The sequence below is a fragment of the Trachinotus anak genome, unplaced genomic scaffold (genome assembly GCF_046630095.1).
Source record: "Trachinotus anak isolate AG129_WGS33_773 ecotype Australia unplaced genomic scaffold, CSIRO_AGI_Tana_v1 ptg000009l, whole genome shotgun sequence".
Taxonomy (NCBI): domain Eukaryota; kingdom Metazoa; phylum Chordata; class Actinopteri; order Carangiformes; family Carangidae; genus Trachinotus; species Trachinotus anak.
Genome location: NW_027273860.1, coordinates 18,399,425 through 18,422,848, shown reverse-complemented (window position 1 = coordinate 18,422,848; position 23,424 = coordinate 18,399,425). Strand labels below are relative to the sequence as shown.

General features: G+C 43.4%; 1 protein-coding gene across 1 annotated transcript in view; it reads right to left on the bottom strand.

Moving 5' to 3' along the window:
- gfod1 (glucose-fructose oxidoreductase domain containing 1) overlaps window positions 1–23,174 on the bottom strand; it is a 34,472-nt gene extending 11,298 nt beyond the window's left edge. Inside the window, exon 1 of the mRNA XM_071485646.1 lies at window positions 22,342–23,174. Within this exon, the coding sequence (XP_071341747.1) occupies window positions 22,342–22,594 (253 nt within the window). The 5' untranslated portion in view covers window positions 22,595–23,174. The remainder of the gene's footprint in view (window positions 1–22,341) is intronic.
- Between the last annotated feature and the right edge of the window lie 250 nt (window positions 23,175–23,424).

The following is a 23,424-nucleotide window of genomic DNA, read 5'->3' as shown; positions in this document are numbered from 1 at the left end:
CTTGAAAATCTAAAAAATGTTACGCAAATAATGAGCTCTAATGACATTTTTTTATTCTAATGATAATGATCGAACATTCAGGATTGAACTGAAAGAAGGAGAAGCTCAGCCCACTAGCAATACCTGTGAAGTCCACAGGCTGGAAACCACTGTGCTAGGGTGGGAACAAAGACTAGGTGGGGAAAAGGAGGTGCAGTCTACTCTGATTAACCTACTACCACCATAACCTGGACCCAGATAAAGTGGTGGAAAATATTTCAGCAGCTTGCTATAACGTGACAACAGCAGCCCTTCCTGCAGCCTCGTCCTGCCTGCCTAAGATGAAACCCTAAACAGTAACTACCATTATAGTACAATCCAGTTATTTAGACCAGTGATACCAAATATAGTTATGACACCGGGGGCTGGGGTTAGTGAAAAAGCTACAGTAGCTTCCGTGATAGTCGGGGTGAAGTGGAGCTCAGCTCACAGGTGAAGCTCCAGGCTCTGTGGGAGAGCAGTAATGGAGCAGAAAAAAACTCCAGCACTGCAGTTCAGTCCCTCAACATTATTAATTCATGTACAGGACATATCTAACCAAGAGACTCTGAAGACAAGAGCAAGAGAGAGAGAAACATCCTGCAGGAGAAGTGAAAAGGACACAGCAAACCTAGATTATGTAAGCATTATTTACCTATAGGTTACAAGGGGGAATTCGTGGTGATACACTATGATTCATATGATATTAGAAACCTAACATAGTCTGGTACTAAAGGAGCCACGAAAAAGTCACTTTAAAGGAGGAATATTTTGAAAATATTATGCTTTTATACAGAAAAGAAGAGCTTCCCTCAGCAGCAGTGAGCGGCGGCGGCCTGCTCATCTTCAGGTGCCTTTAATGTGCAGAGAATCAGCTGTTCCTCACAGACTGAAATCACTTCCTGTCATCTCACAGACCTGAGGCCTAAAACACTTCATTATACCTGACTGGTGTTGGATCCTTTGCTAACACAAGATCACCTACTGAAAAAACATGAATTAATCCCGTAAGCTCATTAAAGAGAGAGGCAGAGAGAGTCATTATAATTAATTGGATGGAACAGCTGACTCACTGAATCTTCATTAAAGGTGCTGTGTGCAGCTTTTCTACATCATTACAGCATTAAGGATCAGCCATTGTACAATAACGTTAAACAAATGAGAGCGCCACCAGGATGAGCGGCATTTTACAGCAGTGCAACAACGTAAGATTTGTCAGGAAACGTGCTGGAAGGTTTGCGCTGTTCATACAGTGAAAAGAGATTCTTTTTTTTTTTCAATTTTTTTTTTTAAACAAACAAATCTTTGCTGGGGTAGGATGACAAATAGATGACAAAGAGTGTGTTAAGTATTGTTATAATTATTATTTAAAGGGTCTGTTAATAAAATAAAATTGAGGTCACCTTGATTTTGTTTGTGATGTTTGCAAATTGAAAAAATTACATCTCAAAAATTTAATAGCAAAAGCAACCACAACCTATGGGCTGTGGGGGGAGACCAAACCTTGCAACATGTGTGGATTGTCCACAGACATTGATTAAGAGATGGATATCACAACATTTGGTCACATAAATGAAATCTCTCTGTGTGTATTTTGTGAAATCCAGGGGTGAGATACAGTATAACAAAAACAGAATGTATGATAATGTACACACGTGTGTACTGCAGAGAAGGCAACGTTTGGTGATAAAGAGGGAGCTGACGGTGATATGAAGAGGTGGAGATTAACCTAACCTGAGAGACATAAACTCATAACAATAACATATTTGTTTAGGTTGACTGTGAGATTTTTTTCTGTTGGAAATCTGTAAAATGACAATTTATTCTAGACACATTTATTTTTTACCATATTGGTGATGACTGAGACATCGCTGTTTCTCATGCGTTACAGGTTATGTGACAATGGTATATTAAAATAACATATAAAAAAATCATAGCATATAATCACTGATAATTATTACAAAATGAACATGACTGATCAACCTATTTATATCCCAATACTTCAGGGTTTTGGATTACGTGAGCAGAAATGTGTGTATTTTTAACATTTTCACTCTCTTGCTCAGACAGCAGCAGGAAGAACAGGTTACACTTCTCTCTGGACAAACACACAGAGTCACAGAGAACGGAGACACGCAGAGATGAAGACAGGCCAAGAGAGAAAGCAGCTGCATCATTACAAGTGAAGGCCAGCTCTCTCCAGCCCGGCGCTGCTCTCGGCTCACTGCCACGCTCATCATCTGAGTCTCTCTGCACGGCTCCAGTGTATCCTACTGAACACCAACACACACACACACACATACACAGGGCGCTAAAAAGAACAAGATAAGGCTTTATGTGTGTGAGTGTGTGTGTGTGTGTGACAGAGGGAACGCCATCAGTGCATGAGATTTTGTGTGTTCACACCTCCACCGATTGTGCACAGGAGGAACGAGGAGGAGGAAGGAAAGGCTGGAAGTGGTGACTGTGCAGGAAGGTCAGGTTGGGTGTAAGTCAGGGTGGGACTGGCAGGTATTGTGTAATTACTCATTGTTTACTGATGGAGCCACACCACAGCTACTGTGATACATTTGACTTGACTTGACTCATAGATTGAAGAAGCAACAGCAGTCTGTAGCCTTTACTGGTGGCTTATAAGAATCAAAACTTAAATTCATGTGAATGAAAATACATACAAACCTTTCCCACTTAAATATTCACAGCTACATACAAGCCCACATGTTTCTGTGCTAAAATTACATGAAATCCATTTTTTTTTGGGGCATTCTTGCCTTTATTTGATAGGACGGTAGAGAGTGACAGGAAAGGGGCAGAGAGAGGGGGATGACATCCAGGAAAGAGTCGAACCGACGACTCGCCTGCTAAGAGTTGCAGCTATCGGGCCGCCCCTCTGAAATCCATCTTTAATGTGAATACAGTGGCAACAGCTGGAAGCCACCGCAGAGGAAAAACCAGGTGGATTAAGAAGGATGCTGAACAGCTTCAGCGTGACATCCTACACAATAGGCCCTCTGCTTGAGGATGCCAGAAATAGAAAAAGCCAGGGGAACCAGTCGGGAGTGATAGCCATCTGCCACGCCATGCTGTGCACGTGCTCCTGCAGGGCGAGGGGCACGAGGAGGAGACAAGTCAGGGAGGAGCTGTTCAGATTCCTACATACTGATGAAAATGATTATCAGGACCTATAGTTGTATCATGCTGCTGTCACGTTGAGAGAGGAACTGCCAACACATTATTCACAATCTGCAGAACAAGGTGTCAAAGAATTTACTAAACCCTACCTTTCTATTTTTATGCTCAGAGCATCTGCATGTTTTAATGAAAGAAAATGAAACAATTTTAAGGTTTTTAATGTTTCATATCATTGTAAATTTAAGTTTTGAGTAATAGGCTCAAACACGAGCCAGTGCCGTTCACTGAATGAAGGTGAGATTAGTGAGTCAGACGTTTTTTGTTGCACGCTGTTTAACACACTGTCCTGTCACAGTGTCTAAATTGTTTAGGAAAGAAACAACAAAGCGTCTGTCTTGTTTCTTTCCTGCAAAACACAACAAATGGATTAATCAATAATGTAAATGAGCGTTAACAACCTCATTGGAACCAGTTTAATACTCCTTTGCATTTATTGTGTAATAATTCATCCTAGTTCTTCACTACTTGATGATTCCTGACTGTTTATACTGTGGGAATTTCCGTTCAGATTTGTTGTGACAGCAGAAACACATTGTAGATGCAGTGCACAGTATGTGTAATGAAATCTTTTCCCCTTTGATTCACCTGTGTTTTTCTCTGCTATGTGTTTCAGCAGGTCACGGTGCACTGAGCTCTGTTAGCCACTGCAGACAGATGCACATTTATATCAGATCTGCACACAAACATCCACACAGGTTCACAGTATCAAACACATCCCACTACATGCAAGCAAAGAGCAAAACAATGTTTGCCTGCTCAGCTGTCTGCCTGTCTGCTTTGGAAGCTCTCTCTATTGAATGTGTGTGTGTGTATGTGGCTGTGTGTGTGAACGCTGAGATGTGTACACAATTACACAATTTTGTATAATGCAGCGCTGCGGCCAGACAAAGGGAAGCGAGTGGGGCTGAAAGACCATAAAGCATCCTCCATCACTGAAGCACTGGAAAAGTAATTAGCTTTGTCTGTGAAGCCTGTGGAGGTGGAAAAATCACACACACACACACACACACACACACACACACACACACACACAAAACACGCACACACACGCAGTAAGGGTATAACCAAGCGAGGCCTTCGCAAATGTTCAAAGAGAGACGACTGACTCATCCTCAAAGATCGGGCCTTCTTTGTGTGGTCTGCTTGATAACACGTTAAAAGTGAAGCTTAAATATTCTCTTGACCAATCTGGTGTCCAAGGGAAAAAAATAATTATAATACATTCTGTTTGCAAGTAAGTTGTACAACATAGCAAATGTATGATGTTGTGTTCATATTACATTAGATAAAGTAAAATAAAGCTGTGTGTGCGCCGGCTGCAGTGCAGAGTAGACGCTCGGAGAGACAGGCCAGGCTCATCTTTCTGCTGATTACCCCAAATTAAATTTAGCTTAAAGCAATTACAAAGCAGGGAGGGGGTGAAAAAGAGACACAGACACGGAGAACTATACATTCTGATCAGTGTATATGGCTCTCCAGCTGGATGTAAATCAGAGGAAACAAGCTTCCTGCTGACTAATTAGCCCTTATTGTGGGACTGGCATGCGTTCCCAGTCTGAAATTAGCATGTAAATAGCCACCTTGACAGCAGTGATGTATGAACGCAATGATGCTATGCAGGGACACACAGTCAATGTAGGAGTTATGAAGGGGACAGTCAGTCTGGACAGTAGTGTCCAGGGGCCATGAGCTGGGTTATCAATAATCACTGTGACATGAGTCAAACAAAACTGTCGGAGGAGTGAAATCTTCTCACCACAAGGTTTAGATTTGAACTTGTATAATCAGGTGTTTTCAGCTGTAGCTGAGGTCGGGTGTCAACTTCAGGCTGATTCTGTGAGAACAGAAACTCTCACAATGACAACTTGAGTTTCTCTGTAGCGGTGTTTACTTTAACTAAGGCAGCTACAGTGATGAGCTGCCAACAGTATCATTCACGTCAGGGCTGGTCACCGGTGAGGTCAGCCCGTTAGCAAAACATTGATTTTCCAGTAGCTTGTCATTATTAACAATAGCTGTTATCAGTACAGGAACAAAGGAGTGGCTAAGCTGGTGAGGTCCTCTACACCCAGCAACTGCATTACATTCTACCCGATTCTGCTCATGAAGAAATATTAATAAATTAGGTTTGTAATTATTCTTGGGACAAAATTATGCTGTAATATAATGCAAACCACAAATACAGGATTTTACAGAAAATCTCAAGGGTAGCATTTACAAGCTGAGACCTTTAGGAGGGGTTTTGGTGCTTGACTGCATCTAACATGATAAAACAACAACAGGTTGCATTTGGGCTGTGCATTGTCTGCACTGGAGCTTCAGGTCCATTAGTGCACAGCAGAACTATGAATGATGACGAGCATTAGTCTCACTCAGCCGGCTTTCCTCCTCGGCTAATGCCCTTGAGTTGCGAGGACTTTAGCATTCCTAAATGTGTTAAAGTGCTGCCATTAACCCCTGCATCAGAGTGGCTCGCTGGCTACTGTGGAGATGAGTAGTAACCAAAGGAGTGGCTCCTGGTCATGAGGTTCCTAATGCATGCACTAAAGGCACATGTTAATGGTGGACATGCACTTACCAGGCTGCTGCACCAGCACAGACACTGCACATTACAGTCAGTGCAGAGAAACTGTCTGACTTTCCCAGAACCACTTTCTAAACACACTGTTGTAAGGTTTTGTGAATGATGCAGCTTCCTGACATAAGAGTGTCTCCTGAAAATGACGCCCCTTCGGCGGCAGGAATACAGGACCCTGGTTGTCATGGTTCCGATAAGAAAAAAACATAAATAACTATGTACAAAGTAACATTTAAGATAAATAATAAATAATAAATAATAATAAAATCTCTTGTGGCATTTAGCCTTGTAGCTAGATTTGGTGTTGTGATCAGATGTTCAGATCTAAGATGAGATTTCTACTGACACATGGGACAAAAAGGAATAATAATAATAATATTTGAAGGACTTGAATAACATCTGTTTTCATACGCAATGTTCCGTGTTTGCAGGACCCAGACTCTGCATGGCTCAATGCCAGTAAAGTGTGTTGATAAAGTATGATTTCTTTTTGTAATTTGGGTGAACTGACTGATTGATTGACAGTGATCACAGGCCAGACTGATGATCATTTATTAGCATTTAACACGCTGCATCTGCAAATGGAGACTACCCCAACAGCTTTCTTGCTGGAGCCAAAACTGACCTGTCGTTGCTCATGTAAAGGCAAACGTGAGTGTGTATGTCTGTGTGTGATCAGGCCTCCACCTGCACCCCCTGTGGTCCTCCAGGGTCTCATTAACTGCTGGGCTGAGCTGCTACCCCTCCTTTCTAATCACTCACACACACACAAACACACACACACACACAGCATCCTAATCAGCACACTTCCCCTCACAGCCCTTATGGTAACAAACACGACTGAGACTAATAAAACATGGCTGCCAAAGACAGAGCTGTCTGCTTCCTCACAAAGACTCGCCTCAGACCTTCTCTGTGCCATTTGCATTTTACTATCAGAGCAGCTTCCATGTGCCTTTGTCAGGTACAGGTCAAGCAGAAAACACTGTCCAGACATGCTTCTCATTTTTGTTCCTGTAAACACCAAATGAAGGTGATTCAAAGAGCAATTCAGCTTGTTTGCATACTAATGAATGGCTGGTGTGGGCCAGTGTTGCTTTGCAAAAATGTACCCTGTGCATGTGTCCCAGTTCATTAATTAATTGAGAATGAATGTCAGACCATTAGAAGCTGCTTTAAAGAGGAAGAAACATTCACAGAGCCCTGCAACTCACCACAGGACTGCTCAGGTCTGCAGGGAAGAACGGGGACGGACACTGCCAGCGGTCATCAATAATATATAGGTAAGTGATTCATTACCCATAGAAATGGTGCCGTGACTGCTCCTAATGTTCTGGTGACAGAGTTTAGCCACAGTAGGTTGTATTAAAAGCCGCAGTGAGGGAGGCTGGTGGATAATAGAAGACGGGATACTGTACCAATGGTGAGTATCAGTGATGGTGTCAATATATGTAAAGGAAAGTATAAGAGCTGAACCATATGCAAAAAAATTCATACTGTGATATGGTCATTTTTGCATTACACAAATAATGATCATGTGATTTTTTTTTTTTGCAAAAAAAAAAAAAACAAACAAACATGTTCCCATACATCTGAGAAATATGATTTCTAGGCCAGTGCATTTCTGCAGCACCACATTACTTCATTCATGGTCTGTTGTGACACATTTTACCTTCACCAAAAAAATTGCAGCACCAGCGATTTGGATGTTGCACTTGACCATAGTGTGATTTCAATAATATTTGATTAAGGCCTAAAAAGTATGCAGCTGCACTCTGGAGGACTTACACACACGAACAAAAAAAATCAAAGAAATATGGATCTGTATGTGTCTTTGTGTGTGATAAAACTTACTCTTTTTGAGTTGACTTAATTTTTAAGTCTAAATTCATTTGGATGACATTTTTATCCACTTACAGAGCTCTACTGTATCATCCAGGCTCACAGGGTGTATTGTATTTGTACATAAAACTTGCTCCATGTTCCATGTTCATGAGATCCACAGAGACTTCATGCCCACGACTAAATTATCCCACCTGCACCTTCATATTCCACTATCTCCAGGATCTGAATGCAGAGGCAATAAAGCAAACGATCTCAATTAGAGGTAACGACTTTTCTGACGTTAATGAAAAGTCTGACTTCAACAAACACGAGGTGAACCCGACCCGTCTTCTCTGGCAGCTTGTGTCAGAGCCATGAAGGGCGTCTTTGTGTCAGACCAGGCTGCTGAGGAGTGAATGAAGGAAGCACCGAATGTTAATGGGCCACAAAGAGCCAACAGTTACCGCTCATTCATAACTAATGCACGTTTTCCATGTGCACTAATACACATCTACACGCTGCTGTTGTAAAGGAGCATATGACTCACAGCACGTGATCATTGTTCAGTTGACTCTTAAGCTTATTAACTCCACACTGTGTGCTGACAGAGAGCACAAGAAGAAGGATAAAGACAAATTTCACCTTTTAAGTTTTATTTAAATTCAAGTTTTAGGAGCAAGAGCTTTAGAAGAACCAACGCTGACATGATATACAGGAGAAAAAAACACATGTACTATGAGCAGACACTGTAATGAAAGACAGCAAGCGCTCATTAATAACCATTAAAGTCCTGAGGCGCACAGACTTCAGGCACAAACTAATAAATGGAGACATCTTCACTGAATCGAAGACGCTCCTCCTGAACAGCTGTGTGCCAGCGAGGCGCTGCTATTATCCGCCTCACTGTCGGGGCAGCGACAGATGAACTTCCCTCTTTAATTCAGTAAAAAAGCGACAAGGAGAAGAGGAGGGAAAACTGGATGATGCTTCGCTGAATCTGGATCGTTGCCATGGTGATGACACCCCCGACACCCCCTCGCTCTCTGTCTGCCACCAAGGTCAAGAGAGAAGAAAGAGGAGCCGAGGGAGCAGGAGAAGATTGAGGGAAATGGAGGACAGATTGAATTTGGTGACAGGATTGTTAAGATAAATATCAGTGTGGAGGAGGAGAGCCTCATACTGAAGACCAGCTATTTGTCTTAGCTAGTTAAAACATTAGCAATGTCTGTTTAGTAATGATATCTGATAATACTAACTTATCAAACACTATTTGTTTATTTAAGATAACAACACTGGCTTAATGTTTTGTAATTGAAGGTACAGATTCAGATTTAACATCACTTTTAAACAGCGCTCTTCACTCTAAACGGGTCATATATTAGCGAGCTAATGCTAGCTTTGTCAGTTAGATCAGTTGGCTACACTACAGTTAGAACCTGGCAAATATTTGGTAACTACGGTGGCCCCTAAGGACAAAACACCCACAGAAGAGAAAGCAGGAACATTAAGGGATTAAAGCTCTAAATCCAGGAATGCAAAAACACATTAAAACAGGGAAAACACGTGAGAAAAGAAGTTCTCTGTGACGCTACAGGAGTGAAGGGCTGAATCTCCCGTAGACAATGTGTTTAATTCAATATTTGTGCTTTCTCTCTTGTATGTGCTTCGTCCTTCAAGGCCACCGTAGGTAACATTTCATCTCTGTGTAAAAAGTAGTTTGTGTGCAACTAAGGCTGAACACTATGTAAAGAAAAAATTATAATAATATTGCAATTATTTTGGCAGATATTGCAACTGCAATATGACTCATCGAATATTACTTTGTTTTATTTACATCTTCATACAGGAGATATATTTGTTTCAGAGTTAGTAGTACTATTACTACTCTTTAGAAGTGGGGAACACGGGAACATTTAATTGTGCTAATGTAACTGACGCTACTTAGCTAGACATTTAGCCTGACATATTAGCATAGCATGTTGAGTAATTTGCAGTGTGTTGCTCAAGTGTAGTTAAAAAAACTTCCAACATTAATAAACACCAGATCAAATGTCAGGTCATACATTTAACTATATTATATCTTTTGCTATTTAATCTGAGCAGGTCATATATTAGCAGCAAGCTAACATTAGCGTTGTCAGTTGGATCAGCTGTGTAGCAGTTAGCCTTAATGTGGCAGTTACCAAATATTTACTAACTGTTAACCTCTACACTAGAACTAGTTTGTCAGTGAAACCCATTTTAATTCAGTACTGTGTAAATCTCCACTCAGTGAACTCTTACATGATAACAAAGCTAAGTTTGAACTTAAAAAGAGCTTGTGAACGTGCCTCCTGGTCATTTTCTATAGACAAACTTTGCTGGAGATGCCGTTCAATTAAAATGTGACTGGTGAGATTTGACACGTAACAGTCAGAGGGTCCAACAGCCTGATGCTCTGAATCACTAACATGAGACAGAGATCAACAATGACGTTACATAAATAAACCACGATGACCTCCACCAACCACTGACACATTCCTGCCGACGACAAGTTGAAATACTGCCTTTTTTGGCCATTTGTTTCTGGATTTGGCCGACTCTTTCCGAGCTGCTTTGTAGGATGTAACCCACTTTGGCTCTGTTACAGCAGACAGGGCACCAATACAATGATTCATTTATGTGTGGCACTTCTGGGGTGTGAGATAAACAAGGTGAAAAATGCAAAGCACTTCTGCAATGACTATGCAGACAACAAACAGAAAAACCCCTGCACCCTGGGTGGCCAGGGTACAGTCAGTGTCAGAAAGCTGTGACTTTACACAGCTGATAGAGATAATGCTCAGAAAACATTGGGAGTTAGAGTCTCAGCTGCTTTGTTTTGAATTCATTAAAGCTTACACAAGAAAGCCCCTGGGGCTGTAGTGGCCTGTGTGGATGTGAATAACTGCAAATGCAAAATCACCTATTTGCATCCTTCCGTGTTGATCTGATCTCACCGCTCATTATCATACTGCGACAGAGGACTGTGGATCCCTGCCAGGATTACAGACCCGCTGGCTGGCTTGCTGACCCACTGTTTATAAAAACAGTTCAGCATTTTGGGAAATATGCCTAGTCAAACTTTCTGCAAGTGATAGGAGAGGATTGGTATCAATCTAGATTAGCATTAAGGCTGGAGACAGGGGGAAACAGCTATCCTGACTCCAGAGTTCAAAACGACATCTATCAACACCTCAGAAGCATGTTGTATTTTGTGTTAAATTTGTACTCAAATAGAAATAATGACATAAAAAATAAAAATGACAGTTGCTGGAACTATTTCTTGATGAACAGTTTATCCATCCGCTCAGTAATACTCTGCAGTGCCAGATACAGTTGGTGAGAACAGGTTTTAATAGATCTCTGTTCAGGGATGATGATACCAAACCTGGCAACCTCGCTGTGCCTGGCAGTTGTTCGCCAATAAAATAGTCACGGCACATATTTTGATGTTTGTGATCATCTCCCTGTGGCTGGTTGAGTCAGTGGAAGACTGCAGGAATATACTTAGCCCTGTGCCACGACTGAGTCATGCATGAGAACAAGCTGGACTCTGAGGGAAAATAGATGCATGAACCATTCAGTAACATGAACCTGAAACCAAGATGATACTTTAAAAACGGACAGATACAGTAGAGAAGAGTGGGTTTATCTTTCTTTCGAAACAAAACCATCTTTAGATTAGAGTCCATTTCTCTTGCATGTGAAGCTCATGAGAAAGATAATGTTGAACGTTTAGGTTTCTGTCTGTTGTTAGCAGGAAGCGATCGAGAAGAATCCTCAGTGTCACACAAGCACACTGCTTCCACTCACCCCACGCACAACAGGAAGCAAGACTCTTCGCTGCGGTGTACCAAAATATCACTTCCTGTTGCAGCTATTTGACTATAAAGCTGTGTTAATGCTATGTTTAACAGTTTGAGAGTTTGGCAGTGAATGCTACATTCAAGTACCATTCACACCTCAAAATTATGCCCAAAACATGCTGCAGTAACAGTGTCAGTCCCTGCGGACCCAGGCCACTCGATCAGAGGCCTGAACTGACAGTACCACCACCTCCCTGCTCTAATATCCGCAGCTGCCTCTTGTCCTCAGTCCCTGATGACCAATTAAGAAACACAGACAGGCCTATTCTTGAACACTGGCACATAAAGGGAATCTGAGCAAAGCTATAATGGAACAGCTTCGCCTTGGGAATACACAAGAAATAAAGTGCTGGGTAAAGTTCATGGCACAGTGCAGCAGTCAGCAGCGCGTTATAGAGAAAGATCACAAGTGTGGCAGAGGAGGAAAATACAGCACACGTCGGTGGACACTACTAAATGTGTTTGTGCAAAATATTTCACAATCCTCAAGCTGATTGCGCAGGTATCTGTGTTTTGGCATGCCTCAGTCCATACAGTCACCTACACACACACACACACACACACACACACACACAGACAGACACACAGTAAGTGGGTGTGTTTTTAAAAGTCTCATCAGTGAGGTATTTTAGTGTGGAAAAGCCTTAATTACTTCAGTTAATACAGCTGCATGTCTTGACATGGAATAATAACTTCACATGGAAAACAGCACCAGAGCTGAACAAAACATTACAACACGAGAAAGGTTTGTCTGAACTCATTATAAGCAAGAAATCATCCATAAAGTACTATACAAGTTCTTTATTATTGCTGGTTTGGCTGAGTGTTGACTGAGCATCCTCATTCATCAGTTTTCGTTTTTCATTATATACTTCATGTGATTATACACTTGTTTTACACAAACCATGAGTTTAGTTTTGTGGCAAAATCACATCTGAAATAATCAACAGTGTCTTTGATTTTCTTAAATGCAATTTTACTCATGAATATGTGTGTATACACATGCACATATAGACTGAGCCTGTTTTAAGCTTGTTTTTCCTCATTGAAGTTAAAAAAATGGTCTTAAAAATGTCCCTAGTCTAATAATGCAGAATTAGTTCTTATCAAAAAACCTGCCTCAAATACCTTCCTTTAAATTTTTTGGGAAATAATTCCATATCCAAAGCTCGCCCTCTCTCTTGCCCCTGGATTTAACAACACAATGTGACCCCTCATCCAAAGCCTCCACCGCGACACAACAGTTCCTTATGCAGAGGAAAGACGGGACTTTGAGGGGGCAGGGATGAGGAGGACTCTCCCGTTTTGCTCAGGAATGCTCACTTGTCAGCGCAGCATGGCGGCAGCCTGACAGAGCCTTCGCCTTCCAGCCATTCATCGCACACAAAGGCAATTTCACAGGAAGACAAGCTTTCTCTCCACTATTCGTCCTCACTGCGCTCCTCATCTCTCCATCCCTTCCACGCTCCCAGGCCGCGTCATTAGCATATTAATGGACGTCCAGGAGGACATGAACGTGAACCAGTGGGAAAGTTGTGGTGAAAAAAACAAGCAGAAGCTGAGAGAGAAAAGCCTGGGAATGACAGCATACCTCTCTGTCTGAGGCTGACTCCAGCTCCAGATTGTTGATTTGTTTGGACCAAACCTGCTCACAGCTGAACCCAGAAACCCTAATCCATCAGAGGGATGAATACAAGAGAGGTTGCACTGATGGGGCTCATTCTTCAGGGTCTGGAAGTCTGGTTACATTAAACTGGGTGAACCATAGTTCAACTGTAGTTCAGGCTTTCAGTAAATGTAACTGGGGAAAGTGACTGAGTTGTACACTTGATTTTAGAAACAGCTTGTGATTGGTCAGCGGAAACAGTTAAAAATGGCTAAAATAAAATTAGTTTCTCCCTGAATCCTGGTGCAATATCTACAAATACCTCATATTATCATTTAAATTCTCATGTTCACAAATGGAGTTTGTTGATTTTGAGCTCTCCTTACATTACTTTGTAACTCACGGTCCTCCCTGATGGGATTTGAATCACTTGCTCAAATCGGATCCTTCAGTCACTACACTCACTTGTAGTACAATGTGTACGCTGTAGCTGTGTCCCAGTTCAGGGGCCGCATCCTTCGGAGACCACGGTCTCACATAGACCGAACTGAAATGAGACAGTCTGGCCTACGGAGGATTTTTGCCTTGTGTCACCAGCTGTGCCCCATCCTTACCAGCTTCTGTCGCCTAGCAACCTTGACAGCAGTAACACAAACTTAAGGTTTTAAGGCCCTTGGTTTTACCAGTTGTACCATTAGCTGCTGAGCTGCACTGAAACCCAATAATTATTTTTAAAAGTGTAATCCTCAGGCTCTCTGTCTGTGTTTGCTTTCATTACCAGCATGCAATGAATCTTGTGATAGGTCGATCCTTCGTGGCCCAACCTATCCCAAGACTCAAGAAGGACACATTTGCAGCAGCCTTCGAAATGGGACAGCCTAGAATCAGTCTTCAAATGCAGCCTCTGAGGGACGCAGCGCCTGAGCTGGGACACAGCTTGTATACTCACTGTCGTGTCGGGGTAGAGTCAAATGCTGCCATTGTGCACTCACTGGAAGTGACAATCGCAACAGGTGACTATGATTGTCGCCCACCTGTCGGCTGCTTTGCTCACTTGACTTCAAAATGAACGTTTTACTTTCCTGTGTGTGCACCCTGTGTTCTAAACTTGGAAATTAGGCCGCCATCGGGGCCAAAGACGTGTCCTCCTACTTCGGTTCTCACAAGTTTGAAAACACGTCGACGGTCCCTCCCCTTCTGCTACGCAGCCATCGAGGGTGAGAAGTGTCGATTGTTTTACTTTCATTTTTTTGATCATTTTGAGTACACTATCCAGGTTGTCCTACTTTTAAACACACACTTATACACTCAAAATAGTAAGGGTGAGAATGGAAGAACACGAGTTGAGACAAAGCAACTGAGTAACGTACAGCAATGTCATTATCTGCCATCGTAACAGCTGGGCCAATGAAACAGAGACAGCTAACGCCAGCTAGACTCCCCTCCCCCTTCTGAGTGGAACACAAACTTAACATGAATCTTCTTCGATGGTGAAGGTTGTAAAGGCACAGATGCTTTAATCGCTAACGGTACATAACCAACATTATATGGGTTTGTTGAAAAAGGGGAAGAAGAAACATCTCGCATCAACATCTGTAGCCAGCTGTTTCTACAGAAATAAGTCTCCGGAGGCTTGAGGCTTCGACACTGTTTCCACAAGTATGTCTTATTCATTTTTGTTTCAGTCGTCTCAAAGACAAAATGAGGAGAATTCAACTTTTACTATTCAGTTTTACATTTACCCAAAGAACATCTGGTGTCAACTTTCTAATCTGTAGCTGCTTCTAGGAGTACTGTCAAACAGGCCGTGCGTGTTGGGTGAACTGGCCCTTTATAAAGGCTGGGTGGGCTGCCAAAGAGCTCGTCACTGGTCGTAAGTGTAGTTGCATAACAGTGTCAGCGGCTGGAACATGTATTTATGATGACGCCTGCTTGCCCTTTGCAGTCAGGTTATAAATAGCACTTTGCCGTCGTGTGGCCCTTCAGAGCAGGTGTCCGAGAGCTGATCAGAGGGCTGACGAGCCACTGCCACAGTTCAGAGCCTGTCAACAATAATAACAATAAAACCTCATGTAGACGTCATATGTTTACTCTCACAGTGATATGCTCAATGTGGAAGATGAGACACCTTAATAAATCACAATACTTGGTAAACACCTCTATCTATGGGGTTATTAAATCATTCAAAACACCTTATCCTGCTCAGTGCCTGGTTTTACAGCCTGCATGGTGTCACTTTCCTTTCTAGTTTACACATGCCTTCACTTAGTTGAATGGTATTTAAAAACTCTACGATAGATCTACGTGGCAGAGACGCTCCATCCTGTGAAGACGTGTGACAGTTCATCACAAGACGTTTTCATTAGGGTGGAGCTAAATTACCGGCTTTCAAAACCTAATTTAAAGTTTGCATGGTGGCGGAGCTGTCAAGATAAACTCACTGAGACACAGATCAACCTCACAGCGTTTAAATCCATTTTCTCTGCCTTATCTAATTAAAACTGCCACTGCTTTCATTTCATTTTCTGATGTCATCCTTTGTGTGAAAAGTTAATGACAAAGGGAGGTAGGAAATATCCTTTTGTCTTAGTAATGAGGTGGCTTTGGCCGATATTTGGTAATATTGAATATTGCAGTATTTTCTGCCATGTGCATTATTTTTCGTAAATAGCCCCCTCTTTGTTATTTGGGGCTGGACCATATGCTAATATTACATTTTGGATGTTGCCCCAGCCTAGTCCTTAGGCAACTGAAAGCTACGCTCCCTGATTGTGTTATAGCAGCCAACAACATTCAAGATGACTTTCAAATAACATTAAAGAGCTGGTAACCAAATCAGGTAGTGTAGCTTTAAACCTGCATTAATTGTTTGGGGTTTTTTGGCCATTAGCGGGTAGTGCAACAAGCTGAAAACACAACACATGATAAATTATTACCTTAGAAAGTTGTTATGGTGAAAGTGTTAGCAAACATTTGTGTATTTACACATGCAGCAGATGCAGAGCATTCACTTGAGGCCATGTTTCTGGCTACATGGTGTAAAGTTAGCTCTGTTTTAGCTTTTTTTTCAAGCAATGGAAGATGAGTAATTACCCAACCTGCCCATCTACTTTGCTTCAAAATATTATTGTGTGATGTTGTGATGCTATTATTAGACAGCACAGTCTGGTCCAGTCTGCAGGGATGAGCCAGCGTCTGGCTGTGCAGCTCGGCTCACACTGAACTGACACCACGAGAGATCAGATTCCTTTCAGATACACTTTAAAAAGGTCTGAGGAAGCCTCTCAACAGCTCCTCTCACTTCGCTGTGTGTGTGTGTGTGTGTGTCTGGTCTAGACTGATGAACTGACCCTGACATATTACTAATCAAATTAGGTCTTTATGAGTAATGTTGTTGCAGAAAACACTAGAATGCGGTCAGTTTCCTGCTCAGTAGTCATGTGACCCTCGACCTTTTCCTCTCCCTTGTGGTTTCTCATTTTTTACTTCATGTAAAAACTGAACTTGTTTCATTTCACAATCTCATAAATTATGGAACAAAAACCCTGAAGGGGATTTTACACACATGTCACAAAGTGTCATGAACTGTTGTGAAAATGATTCTGCCTCCACGCCTGTCGCTCGTCACCGACGTCTCCAGGTCACACTGAGCTGAGGAGAGGGGCTCCCCTCCCACCACTTCCTCCTCCCGCCAGCAAAACAGAACTGCACAAAGGGACAGAAAGTGCACCTGAGACTCTCTGTGCTCGTGTTTCATTTCATTTCAGTTCAGTTCACTCAGATTTCCTTTCAGCATCTGACCGACCTGCTGCCCCACAAACATGACAACTTACCAAAATAAGAGCATGGATAAAATGTTTTTGAATATCTTTGTGTTTGGGAGTGTTAGTCAGACAAAACAGAAAATCTGGAGCTGTAGGGAATTATAAATGATAGATTTCAAGAGTTTCTGACATTTAATACATCACATTTTTAATTGATAACTTTCTCTTCATATACAATATATTTTTCAGTATTTTGAACTTACTGTATTTTTTCAAGAGCTTTCAGACAGTCTCCCAGTCTTCCTCAGCAGACAAACTATCTCCATGACAACAGAGTCAATGACTAGACTCCCATACTGTAGATCACGTGATGAAAATGACCTGCCTCCATGACAACAAAGCAAACTCCATCCACTGGGGAAGACCATGAGGTGTGGTTTGAAAGCTCTGGAATAAAGCTAATGTATGGATCTTGAAGTTCAATCTTTTTGATTTGTTAATTAATCAACCAGTTTATCAAGCTACTGTTTCCAATACCACAAATTAAATTTCAGCCTCTTCTTTAAATATATTTTCTGCGTCCAGGCACACGTCCATTGACTCTCATCCACCACTCAACCTGAACACAGTCTCCTGTCTTTATATGGTGACACCTGAGACACCTTTTCACAGCCGCTTGAATGACTCCAAAAAAACCTGGAATAACACTGTAAACCTATAGCACAAAAGATAAACCAGCGCTGCAGCCTTGTGATTTCTCACGTGTATTTTCACACAAGAAACTGCAGCTCTGAAAACATTACTGAGCTTCTGCTTTAAGAGACAGCGAAGTATAGATCAGAAATAATTCTACTGCAACACTGAACTGTTGTGTTTCTTACACAGGGCTCTGACACACACACACACACACACACACACAGAGCAGCCTGTCTGAACTCCTCTGGCTGCAGTGTACTGGAAATGCAAATGTATTCAAACAGATCTGAAAAAAAGAGACAAAAGAAGCTTGAATCTGCTCCAGTTTAAGAAATCACACTTTCACAGGCTGGTGGCCAAGAAATGCTTCCAGTTCTCACACACGTCTGTCTTTGCTAGCAGAACAGTATGTGTGTGTGTGTGTGTGTGTGTGTGTGTGTGTGTGTGTGCATGTGTGTGAGGTTGCCTCTGCCTCCCAACACACTGTGAAAGGCTGAGTGACATCAGACGCCTCAGGAAAGCCACAGTAGTAAGAAAGAGAAAGGAGGAGAGAAAAAGTGGAAGAAATCCTGGAGGAGGCAGAGATGCTGCTCGACAGGACCGACTGGTTCACTGTGACGACACCGAGTGTGATGGACTGAGGGGACGAGCTCAGTCGGGTAAAACCTGAAAAACACGGGGAGAGTTTTGTGGACTCGTACCAGTGTTTTTCCACTTTCCTCATAGCCCCAGGTCGACTGTATACTCATCCAACCGGGGGGCAGGTCTGCAAACTTCTGAAAGTGGGGTGGGGCCAGACTGGAGCAGACAATGCAAAGAAGAGGGCCACATTTGTAAAACAAGTAAAATTGTGAAATATTATCAATAAATGGCTGCGATTTGTAACTCAAAATAGCCCAGATTGAAAGATCATGAGACAATTGCCAGACATAGATAGAATCAAACCCCCCCACCCCTTATGGATAAGAGCAAAACCCCCAGCCTGACACTTGGGTCATTTTGCATCTTTTTTTGCTTCTTTTCATCTGTTTTTAGTCATTTTATGTCTTATTTTAGTGATTTTACATCTCTTTTTAGACATGTTGTGTCTCTATCTGGTCACGTTGCACGGCTTTGTGGTTGTTCTGTGTCTTTTTATAGTTGTATAGTTGTTTTTCTCTCCAAAAACAAAAGTTACATCAGAGGCTGTAGGTTCCCAGTAGGCCTGTTCAGGACTCCGTCCATGATACATACAAGCAGCTCCTGACTCAAGTGGAGAGCAGATCCCCCTCTGGCCCACCCCCTGCATCCACTAACATTCCTGTCTGGAAGAGCTTGGAAAGTAAAAGGCATCATATGTTAGAAACAATACAAGGAGAGTCCACATCATGTGAGGCAGTTGTATCTAAAGTATAAACAGCATTAACTTCTAGGCAGACAGTAGGTTCACCCTGCTGCTCTGTCTGCAGTGAACATGGGCTCCAGCACAGATAAAGAGAAAAAAGGCGACACAATAAACCAAATTCACATTCCTAGAGTCTGACACAGTTATCATCAGCTCATCTCATGAGGTGAGCAACAGGCCATAGGCGCACAACTATCGGCTCTCGCACCCTGACAGAAGAGGAAGTTAGACTCATTCAGCTGCTGCTCTGGTCAGTGACTGGTCACTGAGTGAGTCACACTCCTACAGCTGACGTGTATTATAGTGATGCAATATACTGACATTTTTCTGACGTATAACAGGGATAGTTTCAATGGTAAGCTGATCGTATTATTATATCATGTGTGTCATGTCTATAAACTGGGGTTCAGGATTTATTACACTGAGACTAAAAGGTTTGGGACAGATGCAGAAATCTAAAACAGACTTCTCTGTCAGGCCGTTTATCATAAAAAGTATGAAACAATCAGCCATTTGTTATCATATTTGTTGTGTTTATTAAATACATCCAGGCATTTCTCTGGATCTGCATATTTTACCATTGAGCTGTCTACCCATGCACCCCGAGGCTGCGCTACAGTGTCTTGGATTCTTAAAAGGCTTCCATGAACCTCGTATCAACATGTAAATCATTTTAGCGCCTGTTCAGTAGATTTATAATTTCATTCATTCATCAAGATAAAAGCCAATGATTCCCTGGTTCCAGCTTCTCAAGTGTGAGAAGCTGCTTTTCCCTGTTTCCTCTCTGTTGCTCAGACAAAGAAAAGAAGGAAAAATTATCATTCAGCGCAGTTGTACATCATGATATAATAGATCTGCATCTGCCGATAAATTAGCCTGACGGGTGCACAAAGAACTACACAAGTGCACGCTCTCAAGAAGCACATATTGACTCGGTCTAATCATCGAGCTCCAGTTCAAGACAATTTGCAAACAGTGTTTTATGTTTGTCATCCAGAATGCAAATAGGACCGGACTCAGACTTGGCTGGGTGGCGGCGGCCGAGCAAGAGAGGTGGGTGGGAAGGAACAGGCGGCGCTCACACAATGAAGCTGTGAGGAAATGAGCACGGAGGAAAGAGAGGAAGAATGGCCATTGACAAGTCTGCGGCGGCCGGTGTGCAGGTTGAGTCAAGTTCACTGGGACACGATGAGCGAGTCTGGCTCGGGATCAGCTGGCTTGTGCAACCTTCATGCACGGCTGCATGTTGGAGCTGACGAACACGCTCACATGCATGGACAGGATGAAGACAGGAATTTACTTCCTTAGAAGCGGTGAAGGGATTCAGTGTTTGTTTGCACGTGCAGCCTGCGATTCAGCCCGTGCATGTACAGTAGCTTTATACTGACATTAGTGTAGTCCTGGTATAAACAAACACAGTCTTCTGTCCCTCACGTTAGCTCAAGCTGCCACTCCAATAGAATTTACTGAAGCCAGTGAGCAGATGGGGGCAGCAGTGTGGGAATGGATGGAGCCACAGTGGCCTTATCTCTCGGCACTAAGTTCAACCGCCCAGTTCAACCACGTGACCCCTTTTAATTCAAACTCCACTTGCTTATTACATGGATCAAAAACATCATGTGCTCCATGTCAACAAGTCTGGTTAAAGCATTCGAGTTCAGTCACAAGACCTGGTCCACAGGGGCCTTTCACGCCCACACAGCTCTGCCTCTGCCTCTGTCCCTGAAACGCACAGTGGATCGCGAGGAGAAATAGCCTCAAAGGGTCCAGACTCCAGCGGGACCTGCAGCATAAAGCCCACATCAGACCACGGGCTGCAGCACACCAGCAAGGTTTGGCTCGTGGCCTTTATCAGACCACATAGGAACATGTTGGTGTGATGCTGGAGCTTTGACCCTTTAGATCCTGATGGAACTTAGCTGACAGCGTGAATAATAACCAGATTATTAAAGTACTGAAAGGTCAGGAGGCTATTTCAGTAAAGCGTACTAACTGCATTGCTCCTGGGGTCGAGGGGTTAAGGGACTGACCATGATGCTGTGCTTTGATTTGATTCTACATCTCTGTCTCCTTTCATTACTCATCTCTCCACATTCACCAAATGCCACAAAACATGTTTTTAAACCGGTCAGAGCATCATGATCGGACCGTGCTGTGAGCAGTTCTGTATTCTGGGGCTGAAATATTTTGGCAGTACTGTCCAGGTGTAGCCCGCCCTCACCCAGTGTCACCTGGGATATGTGGTATAGCTGATGAATGAATGAACATCCACTGGTTCCAACTTCTCACATGTGATAATTTGATGTTTTTTATTGCTGTAAAGAGAATATAATCTGTTGCTCAAACAAGACCAACAATCTGAAACTAATCTGTTAACGGTGCACAAACTGCCAAATGCTCTGCACCTAAGATGAAATACGTGTTTCCAGATATATCCCATTTCCTCCCTGGATGTTTTGCATCTTTGGTCCCATTTGTTTTGCAGTCACAACCCTGACCCATTAGAGCTGAGTGCCAGCTGAGCTCTGCTGCCAGACTGTGGGGTAAATAAAGCCTGTGTGGAGTACAGAGCTCAGTGGTCCTTGCTACTGTTCTTTCACTGCAGCTCCACAGCTCCCAAATGTGATCTCCAAAATAAGCTGCGTTGCTCCAGATTTAAACTGGAACAGCCTCTGTCTTTGTGTGTCTCTCTCTCCGTCTGCATTCAGGCCTCTTCTCTGCGTCTGTCAGTTTCACTAACACAGGTTCAAGTTTGGTGTTTGACTTTGTTTTAGGGGAAATCCCCATAGTCAGACTCAACCCACAGCCAGGATGGCTGTAAGTCAGAGTCAGGCCTGTATTAACCAGAACACCACCACCACACAGGGAGGACGTGTCAAGAGAAACATGCTCTCTCATATCTGCATGTGTTATGTGTAAGTGCAAGACAAATACCAGCGACATCACAGCCCCTCTGCATCCTGTCAGTGAAGGGCATATGGTCAAACTTCAGCTTCAGCGCCCATAAACTGAATCATACACCTCCTTTCTACTCCACAGTGCTATAATTACAAATCTTGCGCAAGAGCACCTCAGTTTTAATCCTGACTCCACATTAAGTTCAGCAACAGCCTCATAACTCAGACAAGAGGGAAGCTTCATCAGTAAAAGTGATGATGGCAGGACAGATATATGATGCACAGCCACACCTATTGACCCAGCAACAACCTCACAGGACTCTAAGTCACTCCAGGACAATAAGCCCATAAAGTTGACATGAGAAAGTGGGCTATAAGTGGCCCGGTGGCCTTTCTGCATCAACTACACCCCCACTACAGCAGCGCCGCAGCATCCCTCCCCCCCTCCCCCCCTCCCTCCCTCCCCCCGCCCAGCAGCAGCAGCAGCGGACTCACCCAGTGTTTTGACTGCGATCTGTCGCGTCAGAGGCGGCGGCAGGTTGATGCAGACCAGATCCACATCCTGATGCAGCAGCACGTCGTCGATCCGGTTGGTGTAGAAAGGTACGTTCATCTCCTTGGCCAGCTCCTCCGCTTCCTCCTGCGTCCGGCCCCACAGCGCTTTAACGGCGAAGCCCTCATTCTTCAGCAGCGGGATGATCACCCTGGCGGTCAGGCTGGTGCCGAACACGCCGACCCCTGGAAGCATGGCTCGGGTTTATTTGTCAGGTTTGGTCTGTCTGTTGGTTTTCAGTTTGTTTTCAGAGCTCCGGGTGAAGCCAGACCTGCTGCTGCAGCGGCGGCGGCTGAGCGGGAGGGAAGCGGCGGCAGGGACCGTCAGGTTGGCCATCCACCTGCAGCCAAACCCCCGCTGCGCTGCATTCTTCCGTCGCTCCGGCTCGGCCACCGGGCATAAACTGCTGTGATTCCCCCCGGAATATAATCCAGAAACAGATGGAAAACCGAGCCCGGCTCCCTCAGCGTTAAATAAAGAAATTTAAATGCACCATCCGGTTTACCTCGTCCACGTCTGACAGCGGTCAGCGCACCGACTGCGCCAAGCAGTGAAGGGCATGTCACCTCCTTCCACGGCTTGTTACTCCCTCTCCAGCAGGACCCCACCTCCAGATAAAGCCAGACGGAATAAATGAGACCCAGAAATGAGCCTCATCTGACGGCGGGCTGACAGAAACACCCCCTGCTCCCCGGAGGATCCCGCAGCAGCGGCAGCGGCAGCGGCAGCGCTATTATGCTGAAGGCTGCTATTGATGTTGCAGCGCTGACATGCGCTGTCAAGGTAGACACCGTGACAGGAAGCACTACTGGCACGGGAATTTCAGATTAAGAGCGTCACTACAGTTTCACTTGCTATATCTTTAGCAAGTGAGATGTAGAATTCAAAATAACTTTGCCACCATTATTTCACCGAGGTTATGTTTATTTATGAATAATCTCACAAGTAAAAAAAATATATAGGTATGCCAGGCAATAGACTGAAGGAAAATAGTTAGAAAAGGAAAAGTTACATGTAACATGTAA